This window comes from Macaca thibetana, chromosome 6, assembly GCF_024542745.1.
Source record: "Macaca thibetana thibetana isolate TM-01 chromosome 6, ASM2454274v1, whole genome shotgun sequence".
In the NCBI taxonomy this organism is placed as follows: Eukaryota; Metazoa; Chordata; class Mammalia; order Primates; family Cercopithecidae; genus Macaca; species Macaca thibetana.
This window is the reverse complement of record NC_065583.1, coordinates 110,559,016-110,578,219: the sequence shown is the minus strand read 5'-3', so window position 1 is coordinate 110,578,219 and position 19,204 is coordinate 110,559,016. Positions and strand designations below refer to the sequence as shown.

Sequence of the window (19,204 nt, the reverse complement as noted above, 5' to 3'; positions counted from 1 at the left end):
GTGGCCCTTCATCTAGAGACCTGTGAACTGAAAAGACAAATTATATCACCTCACATATCCAGCAAGCAATAGTGGAATAGGTCTGCAGTCTGTAGCAATTTTTTCCTTTTTTTTTTATTTTTTTTTTATTTTTTGTGGTAGAGACAGGGTCTCACTTTGTTGCCCTGGCTGGTCTTGAACTCCTGGGTTAAAGCCATCTACTCACCTCAGCCTCCTGTGGTGCTGGAATTACAGGTGTAAGCCAGCACACCCAGCCAAAATCTTAAGTATTACTTGGCAAATGATAGGAGATTCCCCTTACTAGGGGATAGTGACATTGATGAGGTTCTTGTGTTGTTTTCTGGAGGTACTTCATCCAGATTCTTCACTCTGCCTGTGGGGAGGTTCTACCTTTTTCATTATCAATGTCGGCCATGTCTCTGAAGAGGGCATTAGAGAGTATGTCCTTCTGAGCAGCTTTCTGAAGTTGGGGGCACAAAGATCTTTTTACATCTACAACAGTCACAGTCTTTCTTTTTTTTTTTTTTTTTTCCTGTTGTTTGCTTTTTTGAGATGGAGTCTCACTGTGTTTCCCAGGCTGAAGTGCAATGGTGCCATCTCAGCTCACTGCAACCTCCACATCTCAAGTTCAAGGGATTCTCCTGCCTCAACCTCCTGAGTAGCTGGGATTACAGGTGCATACCACCATGTACGGCTAATTTTTTCTTTTTTGAGACAGAGTCTTACTCGTTGCCCAGGCTGGAATGCAGTGGCACAATCTTCGCTCACTGCAACCTCTGCCTCCCAGGTTCAAGCAATTCTCCTGCCTCAGCCTCCCAAGTAGCTGGGATTACAGGCATGCACCACCACGCCTGGCTAATTTTTGTAGTTTTAGTAGAGACAGGGTTTCACCATGTTGGCTGAACTGGTCTTGAACTCCTGACCTCAGCTGATCCGCCTGGCTTGGCCTCCCAAAGCGCTGGGATTACAGGTGTGAGCCACTGCACCCGGCCCAGCTAATTGTTTTGCATTTTTAGTAGAAATGAGATTTTAGCATGTTGGCCAGGCTGGTCTCAAACTCCTGATCTCAAGTGATCTGCCTGCCTCGGCCTCCCAACGTGCTGAGATTACAGGCATGAGCCAGTGTGCCCAGGCTTGCAGTAGATACATTGCCTATTTGTTTTTTTTTTTCTTTATATGGAGTAGATATATTTTCTAAGGCCAGAAAACCTACCCATGGATTATGTTCTACAAAAAGGGCAGAAGAACTAACCTGCTAAGATGACATCGTATCACTAACCAACTCAGTGATCTGGGTGTGGTGGTACATGCCTGTAGACCCAGCTGCGCAGGAGGCTGGGGCAGAAAGACTGCTTGAACCAGGGAGTTTGAGGCTGTAATGAGCCATAATGGTGCCAAGTGCACTCCAGCCTGGATGACAGAGTGAGTCCCTGTCTCAAAAAAAAAAAAACGAAAACTGGGTGCCATGGCTCACGCCTGTAATCCCAGCACTTTGGGAGGCTGTGGTGGGCAGATCAGGAGGTCAGGAGATCGAAACCATCCAGGCTAATATGGTGAAACCCCGTCTCTTACTTAAAATACAAAAAATTAGCCAGGCGTGGTGGCAGGTGCCTGTAGTCCCAGCTACTCGGGAGGCTGAGGCAGGAGAATGGCGTGAACCCGGGAGGCACAGCTTGCAGTGAGCCGAGATCGCGCCACTGCACTCCAGCCTGGGTGACAGAGCGAGACTCCATCTCAAAAAACAAAACCTCAGTGGTAGTTATCTGCTATCTAAGGCTAACAATAAAAGGCTGTTACAGAGCTATATGGGCAGGGCCATCCCTGAGACTTCAGACCTGTAGAACCATCAGCATGCAATACCTGCCTGAGAGAGTCCAGGTACCTCTCTTCAACTCCTGAGAGCTGCTGGGTTGGCTGTGCCCAGCAAAACCATGGGGTAGGGCTGCCCTGGGGCTTTGGGGTCCAACCCCCATCCCAGTGCATCCAGAAGTCAAGATACTGAGTCAAGAATTATTCTCAAGCTTCAAGAGTTAATGTTTGCCTTGTTGGGTTTTTAACTTACTTGGGACCTATTACTCCTTTTTTCTTGCGTGTTTCTCCCTCTTGGGATGAGAATGTCAATCCTATTCCTGGCCCATCGTGTTTTGGAAGCACATCTATTTGATTTCACAGGCTCACAGTTGGAGGAGAATTTGCCTCAGGATGAGTCATGCCTTGAGTCTCATCCATATCTGATTTAGGTGAGACTCTGAGCTTTATAGTTTTAGGTTGGTGCTGGAATGAGTTGAGACTTTTGGGATGGATAAATGTATTTTTGTTTTTTGTCTTTTGATACAGTGCCTCCCTTTGTTGTCCAGGCTGAAGTGCAGTGGTACGATCTTGGCTCACTGTCAACAACTTCCACCTCCCAGGTTCAAGCAATTCTCGTGCCTCAGCTTCCAAGTAGCTGGGATTATAGGCATACACCACCACACTCAGCTAATTTTTTTATTTTTAGTAGAGAGGGTTTCACTGTGTTGGCCAGGCTGGCATGGAATTCGTGACCTCAAGTGATCCGTTTGCCTCAGCCTCCCAGAGTGCTGGGATTATAAGCGTGAGCAACTGCATCTGATAAATGTGTTTTGCATGAGAGTAGGACATAAATTTTGGGGGCCAAAGGCGGTAAGCTATGGTCTGACTGTGTCCTTCAAAATTCATCTGTTGAAAATTGCCAATGTGACAATACTAAAAGGTAGGGCCTCTAGGAAATGATTAAATCATGAGTACAGAGCCGTCATGAATGAGATTAAGGCCCTTAAAAAAGGTTTGAGGGCCAGGCACAATGGCGCATGCCTGTAATCCCAGCACTTTGGGAGGCCAAAGTGGGCCGATCACCTGAGGTCAGGAGTTCGAAGCCAGCCTGGCCAACATGGCAAACCCTCATCTCTACTAAAAATACAAAAATTAGCTGGGCGTGGTGGTGGGCGCCTATAATCCCAGCTAATTGGAAGGCTGAAACAGGAAAATGGCTTGAACCCAGGAGGTAGAGGTTGCAGTGAGCCGAGATTGTGCCACTGCACTCCAGCCTGGGTGACAGAATAAGACTGTCCCCCCCAAAAAAAAAAAACAGGTTTGAGGGAGTGGGTTCCTTCTGCCCTTCTGCCATGTGAGGATACAGTGTTAAACCCCTCAGATGAAGTAGCGTTCAAAGTACCATCTTGGAAGAAGAGACTGAGCCCTCACCAAACACTGAAACTGCTGGTACTTTGATCTTAGACTTTTGAGCCTCCTGAACATGAGAAGTAAATTTCTGTTGTTATAAATTACCCAAACTAAGGTATTTTGTCATAATAGCACATATGGAGTAACAGGAGCTAATCAACATTCATGGAATACTCCACCAAACAACAGTAAAACACTTTCTTTTCAAGTGCTTGTAGAACAGACCATATCCTGGATGACAAAATAATGGGGTGGCTCATGCCGGTAATCCCAACACTTTGGGAGGCCAAGGCGGGCGGATCACGAGGTCAGGAAATCGAGACCATCCTAACACAGTGAAACCCCATCTCTACTAAAAATACAAAAAATTAGCCAGGTGTGGTGGTGGGCGCCTGTAGTGCCAACCACTCAGAAGGCTGAGGCAGGAGAATGGCATAACCTGGGGGGCGGAGCTTGCAGTAAGCCGAGATGGTGTCACTGCACTCCAGCCTGGGCGACAGAGCGAGACTCCGTCTCAAAATAAATAAATGAATAAATAAATAAATTTCACAAATATAAAAGAATTGAAATTATAGACTGTGTTCTGACTACAATGGAATTAAATGAGGAATCAGTAACAGTCGAATAACAGGAAAATTTCCAAACACTTGGAAACTGAACATACTGTTAAATGAGGCATAGGTCAAAGGAGTCTCAAATGAAATTTTTTTAAAAAGCATTGAACCAGGCCAGGTGCAGTGGCTCACACTTGTAATCCCAGCACTTTGGGAGGCCAAGGCGGGCGGATCACCTGATGTCGGGAGTTGGAGATCAGCCTGGCCAACATGGAGAAACCCCATCTCCACTAAAAATACAGAAATTAGCTGGGTGTGGTGGTGGGTGCCTGTAATCCCAGCTACTCGGGAGGATGAGGCAGGAGAATCACTTGAACTAAGGAGGCAGAGGTTGCAGTGAGCTGAGATCATGCCATGGCATCCAGCCTGGGTGTGTCACTGCGAGACTCTGTCTCCAAAAAAAAAAAAAAAAAGAATCTGCTGGGCGTGGTGGCTCGCGCCTTTAATCCCAGCACTTTGGGAGGCCAAGGAGGGTGGATCACGAGGTCAGGAGATCTAGACCGTCCTGGCTAACAAGGTGAAACCCCGTCTCTACTAAAAATACAAAAAAATTAGCCTGGCGTGGTGGCGGCACCTGTAGTCCCAGCTACTCGGGAGGCTGCCCATTCTCCTGCCGCTAACCCAGGAGGCGGAGCTTGCAGTGAGCCGAGATCGTACCACTGCATTCCAGCCTAGGTGACAGAGCAAGACTCCGTCTCAAAAAAAAAAAAAAATCACAGATGAACGGATAAGCAAAATGTGGTATACACATATAATGGAATATTTTTCAGCCTTAAAAAAGAAGGAAATTCTGATAAATTCTACAACATGAATGAACTTTGAAGACATGCTAAGTGAAAAAAGCTAATTACAAAAGGACAAATACGGTTATGTTTCCACTTACATGAAGTACCTACAGTAGTCAAATTCATAGAGACAGGAAGTAAAATGATAGTTTTCAGAGTTTGAGGGAAGGAGGAATAAGTTTTTGTTTAATGGGTACAGTTTCTGAAGATGGTAACAATTGCCCAGCAATGTGAATGTACTTAATGTGACTGAACTGCACATTTGAAAATAATTTTGTATTTTTAGTAGAGACGGGATTAAAAGGTTAAACCTTTTAACCTTTTGAGACTCTGTCTCAAAAAAAAAAAAAAAAAAAAAGCAAATAATTAAAATGGGGCCAGGCGCAGTGGCTCACACCTGTAATACCAGCACTTAGGGAGGCCGAGGTGGGTGGGTCACTTGAGGCCAGGAGTTGGAGATTAGTCTGGCCAATATGGTGAAACTCTGTCTCTACTAAAAATACAAAAATTAACCAGGCGTGGTGGCGGGCGCCGGGAGGCTGAGGCTGGAGAATTGCTTGAGTCCAGGAGGCAAAGGTTGCAGTGAGCCGAGATCACGCCACGCCACAGCACTCCAGGCTGGGCAACAGAGCAAGACTCCATCTCAAAAAAACAAAACAAACAAACAAAAAAAAACAAAAAAAGGGTTAATGGCCTCTCTAGGGACACTGAATCCGAATAGACCATATTTGGGTTCAGTAATTTATATTTGTAAAAAGATCCCAAGACTTAGAATCACTGATGTATATCATCAAACACATTGGTCAAGCTTACAATACTATATATAACCTAAGCATTATTTATCACAGAATGTAATGTAACTTTTTTTTGTGTGTGTGAGACAGTCTCCCTCTGTCGCTCAGGCTGGAGTGCAGTGGCGCAATCTCGGCTTACTGCAACCTCTGCCTTCTGGGTTCAAGCAATTCTCCTGCCTCACCTCCTGAGTAGCTGGGACTACAGGTGCCCGCCACCACGCCCGGCTAATTTTTGTATTTTTAATAGAGACAGGTTTTACTATGTTGGCCAGTCTGGTCTCCTGACCTCAAGTGATCCGCCCGCCTCAGCCTCCCGAAGTGCTGGGATTACAGGCGTGAGTCATAGCGCCCCGCCCATAATGTAACTTTGGGGAAAAGATATGGGTGGCTTACGTTTCAAATATTTCTGAATTTTTGAGTTATCTCAACTTGAAGCAAAGGCCCAGCAGTTCAATATCAGGAGTAATAAACGGTAAAGAAAACAGAAACCAAATTACAATCAAGCAATGCCAATCAGCAAGAGACTGTGACATGACCCTTTTTAAGCCAGAGTAAACTCTTGTGAGCCTGCCACTACCGTTTTAACAAAATTATTCATTTTAGGAAACCGCAGGGTTTTTGTTTTTCTTTAATTTTTTTAATCTTTGCAAGAGCTTATATTATTTATTTGGTTACAGATAAAATTTTGAACTGTTTCGAAATAAACTTGCTTTCTGGAAAGGAAATGGTCCTAGACAATTTATAGGCATATGAGCAAAAGAGACCCACCATAACAAAACTTTGTCCTCAAAACGAAACAATAGAACACACGTGGGTCGATCCTAGGAGGGAGAAGCGGGGGTGGGGGGGGTGGTTAGGCACAGGGGGCGGGGCCAGCCCCACGGCGGAGGCGGGCCCAGTCCGGTCTCCGCCTCCGCGACGTCCCGAGAAGCACCGCCCCCAGCCGCCCAGGACTTCGGTGATCGCCGCGGCTCGCTCGCGCCCCGGAAACTGCCCCTTCTAGGGGTCATGATGGGCAGCAAGATGGCGTCTGCCAGTAGGGTCGTTCAGGTAAAGCAATTTGTCGCGTTTCCGCACCTTGGCCGGTAGGACGGTGCTGACTATAGCGACGGCGTCGGGGAGGAAAGGCGGTGGGCAGAATCTGCGCGGTGACCGCGCCTCTGCGGAGGGCCAGCGGCGGCGCCCGCGTGTGTGTGTCAGGATGGGACTTTGAGCCTCTAGGGCCGGGCAGTGAGGTGGGTCCGGCGCCGAGGGTTCGAGCCTGGCGGCAAGCGTGCAGCATCTTCGCAGGTAGGTCCTGTACCTACTGCCGGGGTGCCCGGCTCCTCCGCCAGGACTTTGTTAGTCTTAGGCGTCTGTGGGTGAGGTGGCCCTGGCGGTAGCCTGGCCAATCACCGTCTAGGATTGGCGGTGGTGCCCCCCGATCAGCCAATCGGGGAAGGAAGGCGGTAGCGGGGCGTGGAAGGAAGTGAACCCTGGATCTGACCCAGTGTCCCTTCAAGGTCTTGGGAATGGTCGGGCAACTGGGGCCGCGTACTGCGCCCTCGCCAGAGCGGGTTCTTCCCAGGCTCTCCAAGTGTCTGGCCACACGCCAGATGAGGGGAATAGAAAAATGTTATTTAAGCTTAATTAGTGTGTGTTTGTGTGTGTATAAGCGTTGGTTTCACAAGCCTGTTTTCACTTGGTTTAGATAGACAGCTAAAGTAACTTCGTTAATCCACCTATCAGCTACTAACTCCTGATAGCCTTTTTATTTGTTTCTCCAGCTGCGGTCCTAACTTAGGTAAAATTATTAAATAAGTGGGACACAACCTCCGCTTTTGTGGTTGGTTTACATAGTCTTTGAACCCTGAAAGTGTTTTATTTTATGATTGACTTTTATCTTTGATATGAGAAGTACATTTCGCTTTATATAAGTACATCTCTTAAAAGACCTTTTTCTAAATTCCTGAAGTTGTTGTCTGAATGATAATCCTAGATCCCAGTTTTTGGTCCCATTGCAGTGAATCATCCTCACTTATTCAGTGGGTAGTTATTGAGCATTAACTAGTTAAAGATTCTGTAAGGACTGAGAGACTATCTGACAAAGGTCTGTTATCCATAATATATAACCATATGTATCAATAATATATAACAATTTAAAAATGAGTAAAAGACTTGGTGTTGCACAAAAGATACCCAAATGAGCAATGAACATTTTTAAAGGGGCTCAATATCATTACTTGCCAGGAAAATAAAAATTAAAACCATGAGGTCCTACACATCCACCAAAATGACTAAAATTTAGACGTCAGTGTTGATAAGAATGTGAAGCCTATGAAACCCTCAGTAGTGCTGGTGGGAATATAAAATGTTACAGCCACTTTGGAAAGCTGTCAGTCTCTAATAGTTAAGCATGTATCTACCCTATGACCCAGCAATTCTACTCATAGGTTTACTGCTCAAGAGAAGTGAATGCACATAGTCTCTGTACCAAAATGTTCATAAAGAAAAAAGAGTTACTAGCAAAGAACTGGGGTCCAGAGCTGAGGGATTCCAGCCTGGCAGCAGGAGTGTGGTATCTCAGCAGGTAGGTACTGTACATACTGCCTTGGGGTCCCTGGCTCTGTTTCTGTTAGCCCCCAAACCAGAAACAATCTATATGTCTGTCTTTTGCATAAACAAATTGTAGTTTGTTAAAATGGTAGAGTCCAAAGCAATACTAACAGCTGATACATGCAAACAAATGAAGAAACCGTGAGATATACAGTAAGGAATGGTCTGTGCCCTTCTAACATAGGAACAAAGACCTGTACTCATATATTTAGAATTCATACCAGGTTCGTGACTGCACTCTTAAAAAAAAAAAAAAGGAAAAGAATACTACCAATATGCTAATATAATATCACTTAAGCCTAGGAGTTTGATGCTGCAGTGAACCACAATCACCCCACTGCACCCCAGCCTGTGTAACAGGCTAACAGAGCAAGACCTGGTCTCAAAAAATAAATAATAAAGTATGTGCTAATATTACATAATAATTACATATAACATTAGCCAAATTTATTGAGTATCTCTGTGACAAGCCTATACAGTTAGGACTACAGTGCCAGTAAGAGATAGAGTTTAGGCCAGGCTCACTGGTGTATGCCTGTAATCCCAACACTTTGGCAGTTTGAGGCAGGAGGATGGCTTGAGCCCAGGAGTTCAAGACCAGCCTGGGCAACATAGCAAGATCCCATCTCTATAAAAATTTTAAAAAATTAGCTGAGCATGGTGACGTGCACCTGTGGTTCCAGCTGCTCAGGAGGCTGAAGTGGGAAGATTGAGCCCAGGTGATCAAGGCTACAGTGAGCCATAATCATGCCTCTGCATTCCAGTCTGGACAACAGAGCTAGACCCTGACTCAAAAAAAAAAAACGTAGAGCTTAGAATTTGGTTGTTGATCCATATCTTGAAGGAAGAGAAAAGTGCCAAAAGACTGATTGGCACAAACTGATAGGAAGTCACGTAGCATGGTCTCAGAACATTAAGTAAAGACAAAGCTGGCTGGGCACGGTGGCTCACACCTGTAATCCCAACACTTTGGGAAGCCAAGGTGGGAAGACTGCTTGAGCCAGGAGTTCAAGATTAGCCTAGGCAACATAGCAAGACCCTGTCTCTATAAAAATTAGCCAGGCAGGAGGGGTGGTGTGTGATGTGTACCGGTAGTCCTAGCTACTCAGGAGGCTGAGGTGGAAAGATCACTTGAGCCCAGAAGTTTGACGCTGCAGTGAACCACGATCACTCCACTGCACCCCAGCCCGTGTAACAGAGCAAGAGCTGGTCTCAAAAAATAAATAATAAAGTAAAACATTTTCAGACTGGCTAACAAATGAAAATCCAGTGCTATACTATTTGTAAGAGGCATAGCTAAAACTGAGATTTGAAAAGGTAAAAATAAAGAGATAGTCAACTGATCTTTGACAAAAGGAGCAAAGGGAATACAATGGAGACAAGATAGTCTTTCAACATGGTGCTGAAAAAATTGGAGATCCATCAGACCTCACGTCCTTCACAAAAATTAAGTCAAAATGGATCCTAGACCTAAATGCAAAATGCAAATCTATAAAATCAATCCTTATAGGAGAAAATAAAACTAACCTTAGGTTTAGCAATGACTTTTTAGATATAACACCAAAGGCATGATCCATAAAAAAATTAATTGATAAGCTGGACTTCATTAAAAAACTTCTGCTCTGTGAGACACTGTCAAAAAAAGGCAAGCCACATATTGGGAGAAAATACTTTCAAAAGGCATATTTGATAAAAGACTATTATAGAAAACATAAGGCCGGACATGGTGACTCATGCCTGTCATCCCAGCACTTTGGGATACCAAGGCGGGCAGATCACCTGAGTTCAGGAGTTTGAGACCAGCCTGGCCAACATGGCAAAACCCCATCTCTACTAAAAGTACAAAAATTATCTGGGTGTGGTAGCGGGCACCTTTAATCCAAGCTACTCAGGAGGCCGAGGCAGGAGAATTGCTTGAACCTGGGAGACGGAGGTTGCAGTGAGCCCACTGCCCTCCAGTCTGGGCGACAGAGCGAGACTCCGTCTCAGAAAAAAAGGAAAAAAGGAAACAGAAGAACTCAACAACAAGAAAATAAATAAAAATAAATGACTGAATTTTAAAATGGGCAAAACAGCTGAACAGACACCTCATCAAAGAAAATATACACACTTTGGGAGGCTGAACTGGGTGGATCGCTTGAGCCCTGGAGTTCAAGACCAGCCTGGCCAACATGGTGAAAGCCTGTCTCTACAAAAAATACAAAAGTTAACTGGGTGTGGTGGTGCACACCTGTAGTCCCAGCTACTTGGGAGGCTGAAGTGGGAGGATCAGTTTAAGTGGGAGGATTGCTTGAGCCCGGGAGGTTGAAGTTGCACTGAGCTGAGATCACACCACTGTACTCCAGCCTGGGCAACAGAGCATAACCCTGTCTCAAAAGAAAAAAAAAAAGAAAAATGATATACAAATGACAAATAGGTCTAATGAAAAGATACTCAGCCAGGCACAGTGGCTCACGCCTATAATCCCAGCACTTTGGGAGGCCTAGGTGGATAGATCACCCGAAGTCAGGAGTTCGAGACCAGCCTGGCCAATATGCCGAAACCCCATCTCTACTAAAAGTACAAAAATTAGCCAGGTGTGGTGGTGTGCACCTGTAATCCCAGCTACTTGGGAGGCTGAGGCAGGAGAATTGCTTAAACCTGGGAGGCGGAGGTTGCAGTGAGCCGAGATCGCACCATTGTACTCCAGCCTGGGAGACAGAGTGAGACTCTGTCTCAAAAAAAGAGAAGATACTCAACATCATATGTTATTAGAGAATTTCAAGTTAAGACAACCATTACACACCTATCAGAATGGCCAGAATCCAAAACACTTGACAACACTTAATGTTGACAAAGATGTGAATTCTTATTACTGTCCCACCTAACAGGAACTCTCATTCATTGCTGGTGGGAATGCAAAATGGTACAGCCACTTTGGAAGACAGTTTGGCAATTTCTTTCTTTTTTAGGCACATGCCACTATGCCTAATTTTTGTATTTTTTGTAGAGTCAGGGTTTCACTATATTGCCCAGGCTGGTCTTGAACTCGTGGACTCAAGAGATCCACCTGCCTTGACCTCCTGAAGTGTTGGGATTACAGGCGTCAGCCACGGCACTGATCCCAGTTTGGCGATTTCATACAAAAGGAAACATAATCTTACCGTACGATCTAGCCATTACACTCCATAGTATCTACCCAAGTGAGTTGAAAACTTATGTCCACATAAAAGCTGCACACAGATGTTTATAGCAGCTTTATTCATAATTACCAAAATTTAGAAGCAAACAAGATATCCTTCAGTAGGTGAATTGATAAACTGTGGTACATCTAGATATTGAAATATTATTCAGCACTAAAAAGAAATGAGCTATCAAGCCATGAAAAGGCATGAATAAATCTTAGATGGGGCCGAGCACTGGCTCACGCCTGAAATCCCAACACTTTGGGAGGCCGAGGTGGGCAGATCATGAGGTCAAGAGATTGAGACCATCCTGGCCAACATGGAGAATCTCCATCTCTACTAAAAATACAAAAATTAGTTGGACATGGCGGCACTTACCTGTAGTCCCAGCTACTCAGGAGGCTGAGGCAGGAGAATCACTTGAACCTGCGTGGAGATTGCATTGAGCTGAGATCGCACCATTGCACTCCAGCCTGGGCAACAGAGCGAGACTCCGTCTCAGAAAAAAAAGAAAAAAATCTTAGATGGATAGTTTGACCTTTTCTAGAATGTCATATGGTTGCAGTGGGAGCCTTTTCAGATTGGCTTCTTAGTTATCCAACTAATATGCAGTTGGAGTTATTTGTTTGTCATATTTGTATTTAGAATGTAAAAAGACAATTGAGAAGGGGAAATTTTTGTTTTGTTTTGTTTGAGACAGAGTCTCACTTTGTCACACAGGCTGGAGTGTAGTGGCGTGATAATGGCTCACTGCAGCCTTGACCTCCCGAGGTTCAAGTGGATCCTCCTGCCTCATTCCCTGAAATAGCTGGGACTAAAGGTGTGCAACACCACTCGCAGCTAATTTTTTGGTATTTTTTGTAGAGACAGGGTTTCGCCATGTTGCCCAGGCTGGTTTCAAACTCCTGAGCTCAAGAAATCCACCTGCCTCAGACTCCCAAAGTGCTGAGATTACAGGTGTGAGTCACCACACCCAATCAAGAAGGGGAAATGAGAGCATAAGCTGAATATCAGATGATAGTAGGAATTATTGGTTTTTTTTTTTTTTTTTTTGAGACGGAGTCTGACTCTGTCACCCAGGCTGGAGTGCAGTGGCGCGATCTCGGCTCACTGCAAGCGCTGCCTCCCGGGTTCCCGCCAATCTCCTGCCTCAGCCTCCTGAGTAGCTGGGACTGCAGGCGCCCGCCGCCACGCCCGGATAGTTATTTTGTATTTTTAGTAGAGACGGGGTTTCACCGTGTTAGCCAGGATGGTCTCGATCTCCTGACCTCGTGATCCGGCCACCTCGGCCTCCCAAAGTGCTGGGATTACAGGCTTGAGCCACCGCGCCCAGCCTAGGAATTATTGTTAAGTGTGGCAAAAGTATTGGGGCCCACTTGAACAAAAACTAGGGTGAACTAAGGTGTCTACCATGATTATATTTGTAATCTGGTTAGTTAATAAAGAGTGACTTTTTTTTTTGAGACAGGATCTTGCTGTTGCCCAGGCTGCAGTGCAGTAGCATGATCTTGTCTGGTTTACTGTATCTCAACCTCTCGGGCTCAAGTGATCTTCCCAACTAAGCCTCCCAAGTAACTGGCACGACAGGCCCACGCCACCTGCCCAGCTAACTTTTTAGATTTTTGGTAGAGACAGGGTCTCACTATATTGGCCAGGCTGGTCTCGAACTCCTGGGCTCAAGTGATCCTCCTGCCTCAGCCTCTCAAAGTGCTGGGATTACATGCATGAGCCACTGAGCCTGGCTTCACTGCTTTCAAATTGGAAAAAAAAAAAAAGTATTGGGGTTATGATTTAACAAAAATTCTGTTTGTCAGTAATGTGTGGAAGGTATTAACAGATGAGATGGGATTAAATGTATAGGATTTGTTTAATCAGGGAAGGGATGATGAAATAAGATTGACTATATTATTGTTAAAGTTGTGTGATGAATATATCAGGGTTTATTTTATGCCATTCTACTTTTTTGCATTTAAAACACTTTCTAGGGCTGGGTGCAGTGGCTCATGCCTGTAATCCCCATACTTTAGGCGGCCAAGGCAGGAGGATCGCTTAAGTCCAGGAGTTCAGGACCCACGTAAGGAACATAGGGAGACCCCATCTCCACAAAAAATGTTAAAAATTAGCCAGGCGTGGTGGGGCACACTTATAGTCCCAGTTACTTTGGAGGCTGAGGTGGGAGGATCATTTGGCCCTGGGAGGTTGAGGCTGTAATGAGCTGTGATCACACCACTGCACTCCAGCCTGGGTGACAGAGCAAGACCCTATCTCAAAATAATTTTTTGTTGTTGTTAAAAAGTAGAGATACCAAACAGAGTGGGAATTTAATTTATAAGACCATATTATTATTGTTGTTGTTATTTTTCTTTGAGATGAAGTCTTGCTTTGTTGCCCAGGCTGGAGTGCAGTGGCACAATCTTGGCTCACTGCAATCTCCACCTCCTGGGTTCAAGTGATTTCTCATGCCCCAGCCTCCTGAGTAGCTGGGATTACAAGCGTGCACCATCAAACCCAGCTAATTTTTGTATTTTTAGTAGAGACAGGGTTTCACCATGTTGACCAGGTTGGTCTTGAACTCCTGACCTCAAGTGATCCGCCCGCTTCGGCCTTCCAAAGTGCTGGGATTACAGGTGTGAGACACCGTGCCTGGCCTATAAGGCCATATTAAATCATGTTTTTAAGTATATAAAAGCAGTGTTGCAAATGATTCTTTCTCTGCAGTGTATGTACATTTGTATAAGTATATAATACATATTTACATGCCTATACAGTTAGACCTAACTTACAAAAGGTTTATTCACTTATTTGGCAACTGTTTCTTGGACATTTACCATGTAACAGGAATGCTGCTGCAGAAGTGCTTAATTTTCTGTCTCTGACTGTCCTGGAGCTTAGCACTCTCCTATAATCATTGGCTAACTTATCTGTCCTCTGAAAATATAAGGAGGAGTTTTTAACTCAGACTTTGGAATTTGGGAAAAGTTCTTAGAGAAGAGTGACATGTGAGCTGTTGTAAAGGATAAGCAGTCAGAAGGATAGGCATGGAAGTGGAATGGGATGGCAGGGAGGGAGATTTCATGGCAGAGGACATAAGCTCTAGATGGAATGGGGATAAATAGCAGGATGAATTGGGGAAAGGAAAAGTACTTCAGAATACCTGGAGCAACAGGTACATAAGAGAGTTGGGGAGAAAGGCTGGCAAAGTAAGGAGAGGCCAGATCACGATGGGTGTTGTGAGTGCCAAATAAGAGTTTGAACTTTATCGTGAAAGCTGTGGAACATTTTTCAAACTTCTTTTTTTTTTTATTTTAAGTTGTGGAGAGGGAGTCTCACCTTCTTGCTCAGGCTGGTCTCAAACTCCTGGGCTCAAGCCATCCTCCTGCCTCAGCCTTCCAAAGTGCTGGGATTACAGGCATGAGCCACCGATCCCAGCCAGTTTTCAAACTTTTAAATAGGGGAGTGACAATAGGACAGATAGAACATTCTCTTAAGAAGCTTGGCTATGAAAGTGAAGAAACAGCTAATAGAGAAGTGTTTGTTTGTTTGTTTGTTTGTTTATTTGTTTTGAGACAGAGCCTCACTCTGTCACCCAGGCTGGAGTGCAGTGGCTCGACCTTGGCTCACAGCAACTTCCACCTCCTGGGTTCAAGCAATTCTCTGCTTCAGCCTCCTGAGTAGCTGGGATTACAGGCGCCCACCACCACGCCCTGCTAATTTTTTTTATTTTTTTAGTAGAGATGGGGTTTCGCCATCTTGGCTAGGCTGGTCTTGAATTCGTGACCTCATGCAGTCTGCCCGCCTGGGCCTCTCAAAGTGTTGGGATTACAGGCATAAGCCACTGTGCTCAGCCAGGTTTCAATTCTTACCAATCTATAAGTCATGCAACATAAAATCCACATCATCTCCTCCATTGGGTTGCTTTGAAGTACACCTTCGATAGTACAATGAAAGTCTTGTGATTATATATAAAGTACAAAGTTGTGTTTACCAGATAGACAAGTTAATAATTCATAGACCAGCTTTCCTGGTTGGGGAAGAGTATAATTTAAAGTTGCTGTCAAATAGTAAGTTTAACCAAAGTATCTATTTATGAGGTTTAATAGATCATTTCTTTTAGTTAATGAGATTGTTTTTCATGCATATTATTTTTCCTTTAGGTAGTCAAACCACACACTCCATTAATAAGGTTTCCTGACAGAAGAGACAATCCTAAACCCAATGGTAAGTTGTATTTTATTTAGATTTCTTTTAAAATTGTGTACGTGAATATTTATAAATGAGTATTTTATTATAGGCAATATTTCTCATTTAAAAATCAGTTAAGACTATTGGAGCTTCGATCAAAGTAGTGCCCTATGTTGCATGCAAGTAGAAATTAACTTATGGCCAGGCGCGGTGGCTCACACCTGTAATCCCAGCACTTTGGGAGGCCGAGGCAGGCGGATAACCTGAGGTCAGGAGTTCGAGACCAGCCTAGCCAACATGGTGAAACCCTGTCTCTACTAAAAAATATAAAAATATTAGCCAGGCATGGTGGTGGGCTCCTATAGTCCCAGCTACTCGGGAGGCTGAGGCGGAGAACTGCTTGAACCCAGGAGGCGGAGGTTGCAGTGAGCCGAGATCATGCCACTGCACTCCAGCCTGGGTGACAGGGCAAGACTTTGTCTCAAAAAAAAAAAAAAAATTATTACCTCTATTTTATTTTACTTTTTGAGACAGGGTCTTGCTCTGTCTCCCAGGCTGGAGTACAGTGGTGCTATCTTGGCACACTGCAGCCTCCCCCTCCCAGGTTCAAGCAATTCTTGTGCTTCAGCCTCCTTAGTAGCTGGGATTACAGGCATACACCAGCACGCCTGACTCATTTTTGTATTTTTAGTAGAGACAGGGTTTCGCTATGTTGCCTAGGCTGGTCTGGAACTCCTGATCTCAGGTGATCTGCCTGCCTTGGCTTCCCAAAGTGCTGGGATTACAGGCATGAGCCACACACCTGGCCTTTATTACCCCTATTTTAAAAGGTAGTGACTCAACAGAAGATGTGTCTGAATTTCTAGTGAGTTTATATGGGCTAAATTTTGTCCTACCTTTATTCTCTCCTATCCTTTAGAAGATTCTCCCATGCTTCCATTTGCAGAGACTGTGAAAATAATAACCCTTCCTATGTTTCTCTGCTCATCAACCATCTTTTCTTTCATTCATTCATTTATCTATTCATCTAGTCAGTAAATATTTTTTGGATTGCCTTAATCCTTAGCATTTATTTGAAATTAATGGGAGAAGATTCTGAAATGGTTCTGTTTTTCTCTGATTCCCACCCTTTTTTTTTTTTTTAAACCAGATCCTCTGTGCTTCTCTTGCTTTAATTCAGGCAATTTCAACACATTTTATAGGTATATTTTTAACTTATTGTAACTATTGAAGAATTAAGATAAACAAATGTGAAGATAATGAGAAAACTACCCTCATTTACATTTACTGACTTTCTTATTCCTTGTAAGATATTACCTGTAAACTCCACCATGTGTTGGCCTATGAGTGGTTATGTGAGATAAGCTTAAGTAGTGTAGGTTCCCCTAAAGGGTTGAATTCCACTAACTAGAAATTTCATTATTTTACATTTTTGTAATTCATTTACTTAAAACTGCTCCTTTGCTGGGTGCAGTGGCACATGCCTATAGTCCTAACTACTCACAGGCTGAGGTGGGATGGCAGGAGGCTGAGGCAGGATGCTTGCTTGGGCCCAGAAGTTCAAGATCAGCCTGGACAACAAAGTAAGACCCCATCTCTAAACAATAAATATGTAAAAATTTTAAAGCTACCTCCTTAGAGGTAGCTACCTCCTTACCTCCTCCTTTGTTTTTAGAAACCTTTATGAAATATATATAGCCAACTGAGTTACCCTACAATATTTACCTTTTGGAATTATAGTACTTCAAGAGTTATTTGAAGAATGACTTCATTTCAAGAATGACTTGATTATTTGATAGTATTTTAAGACTCAGTATTTTGACATCTGAACAATTTCTCTAATATGGTCTTTTTTTTTTTTTTTTTAATTTCAGTATCGGAAGCTTTGAGATCAGCAGGGCTACCATCTCACTCTTCTGTAATTTCACAACATTCTAAGGGAAGTAAATCACCAGATTTGTTGATGTATCAGGGTCCACCAGATACTGCAGAAATAATAAAAACATTACCTCAGAAATACAGAAGGAAACTTGTGTCTCAAGAAGAAATTGAATTTATCCAAGTAAGTCATTGCTCTTTGTCCCAAGACTATGCAAAACACCGTAACATTTGGGCTTTGGGGATTTCATTTGCTGATTTACATGCTATTCCTATTGTCATGTCAGAGTGTGGTCAGAGCTAAGACAGGATGGTCAGGTAGGCCAAGACTACGAGAAACAAACCATAGTCAAATTCCTCTGTAAATATGCATGGTATATCAATGTCAATAGATATAATCACATAAAAAAACAGTTCTTTGGGGTCCTCAATAATTTTTCAGAGTGTAAAGATCTCTTGATACCAAGAAATTTAAGGACAGGTCAACCTTGAGTCCCTTCCAGGTCTGACATTATGTTTATAAGAATTGATAAGAGGGCTGGGCATGGTGACTCACGCCTGTAATCCCAGCACTTTGGGAGGCCAAAGCAGGTGGATCACCTGAGGTCAGGAGTTGGAGACCAGCCTGGCCAATATGGTGAAACCCTGTCTCTACTAAAAATACAAAAATTAGCTGGATGTGGTGGCGGGTGCCTGTAATCCCAGCTACTTGGGAGGCTGAGGCAGGAGAATCTCTTGAACCCGGGAGGCGGAGGTTGCAGTGAGCCAAAATGGCACCACTGCACTCTAGCTTGGGCAGCAAGAGTGAAACTCCGGAAACTCTGTCTCAAAAAAAAAAAAAAAAAAAAAAAAAGATAGGAATACCCTAAAGTTTTGACTAATTCAAAACTATTTTTTAAAAACTAAAGATTGGCTGGGCGCAGTGGCTCAAGCCTGTAATCCCAGCACTTTGAGAGGCCGAGATGGGCAGATCACGAGGTCAGGAGATCGAGACCATCCTGGCTAACATGGTGAAACCCCATCTCTACTAAAAAATACAGAAAACTAGCCGGGCGAGGTGGCGGGTGCCTGTAGTCCCAGCTACTTGGGAGGCTGAGGCAGGAGAATGGCGTAAACCCAGGAGGCGGAGCTTGCAGTGAGATGAGATCCGGCCACTGCACTCCAGCCTCGGCGACAGAGTGAGACTCCGTCTCAAAAACAAACAAACAAACAAACAAAAAAAAACCACCAAAGATTACTTGCTGAAGATTGTATAAATTTGTAAAGTTACCATCAAAACATTTCCTGGGTCAATTTAACATCTAATCTTACTGCTTTATTTTTCCCTTTTCAGCGTGGAGGTCCTGAATAACCATGGTGGCTGCTGTTTGTCATCAGACAATAGAATTGTCTTTACAATAAAGGACTTCCAAAATGACAGATGAGAAACTGTATATTAAACACCTTTAATAAATACTATGAAAAAAATGAAATATAGAAAATTTAGATGGACACTTGTATTTCCTAATTTATGTATCTTGGTCAGCTTCTCCACAAGCTTACCTAATTATTTATACACTTTATACTTATTAAAGTATACATTTTTAAATGTTAGCCTATTAATTTACTCTTGATTATCAAACATTACCAGTGTTGAACTATTAAAAGCACATAATGTATAGTAAACTATCATAGGATTCTTATTTCACTTTTCTTTCTGTTTAGACATGGAAAAATTTATCAGTCAGAATTGCTGTTTTAGGTACATGATTTTCCTGAAATTGGGTGAGGATCAGTGAAATAATGACTCTATTACTTGTTCTTAATTCTCTGTTCTCTAATGTTTTTTCATTCACAAGTTTACTGGAGTATAACTGGCTTAGTAAGTGTGTCCTACTCTGAATGATAAAAATATAGTCAAGCTAAAATAGGTGACTATACCATTAAGATAGAGGAGATCATACAAAAGGTTCCAAGAAAGTCAGAGTATAAAATGGAAAATAAGAGACCAA

At 43.6% G+C, this 19,204-nt stretch overlaps 1 protein-coding gene across 1 annotated transcript in view; it reads left to right on the top strand.

Annotated features, from left to right (window-relative positions):
- MRPS36 (mitochondrial ribosomal protein S36) overlaps window positions 1–18,806 on the top strand; it is a 587,034-nt gene extending 568,228 nt beyond the window's left edge. Inside the window, exons 2-5 of the mRNA XM_050793603.1 lie at window positions 6,304–6,444; window positions 15,308–15,371; window positions 17,210–17,397; window positions 18,547–18,806. Of these exons, the coding sequence (XP_050649560.1) occupies window positions 6,403–6,444; window positions 15,308–15,371; window positions 17,210–17,397; window positions 18,547–18,564 (312 nt within the window). The 5' untranslated portion in view covers window positions 6,304–6,402 and the 3' untranslated portion in view covers window positions 18,565–18,806. The remainder of the gene's footprint in view (window positions 1–6,303; window positions 6,445–15,307; window positions 15,372–17,209; window positions 17,398–18,546) is intronic.
- Window positions 18,807–19,204: the final 398 nt, after the last annotated feature.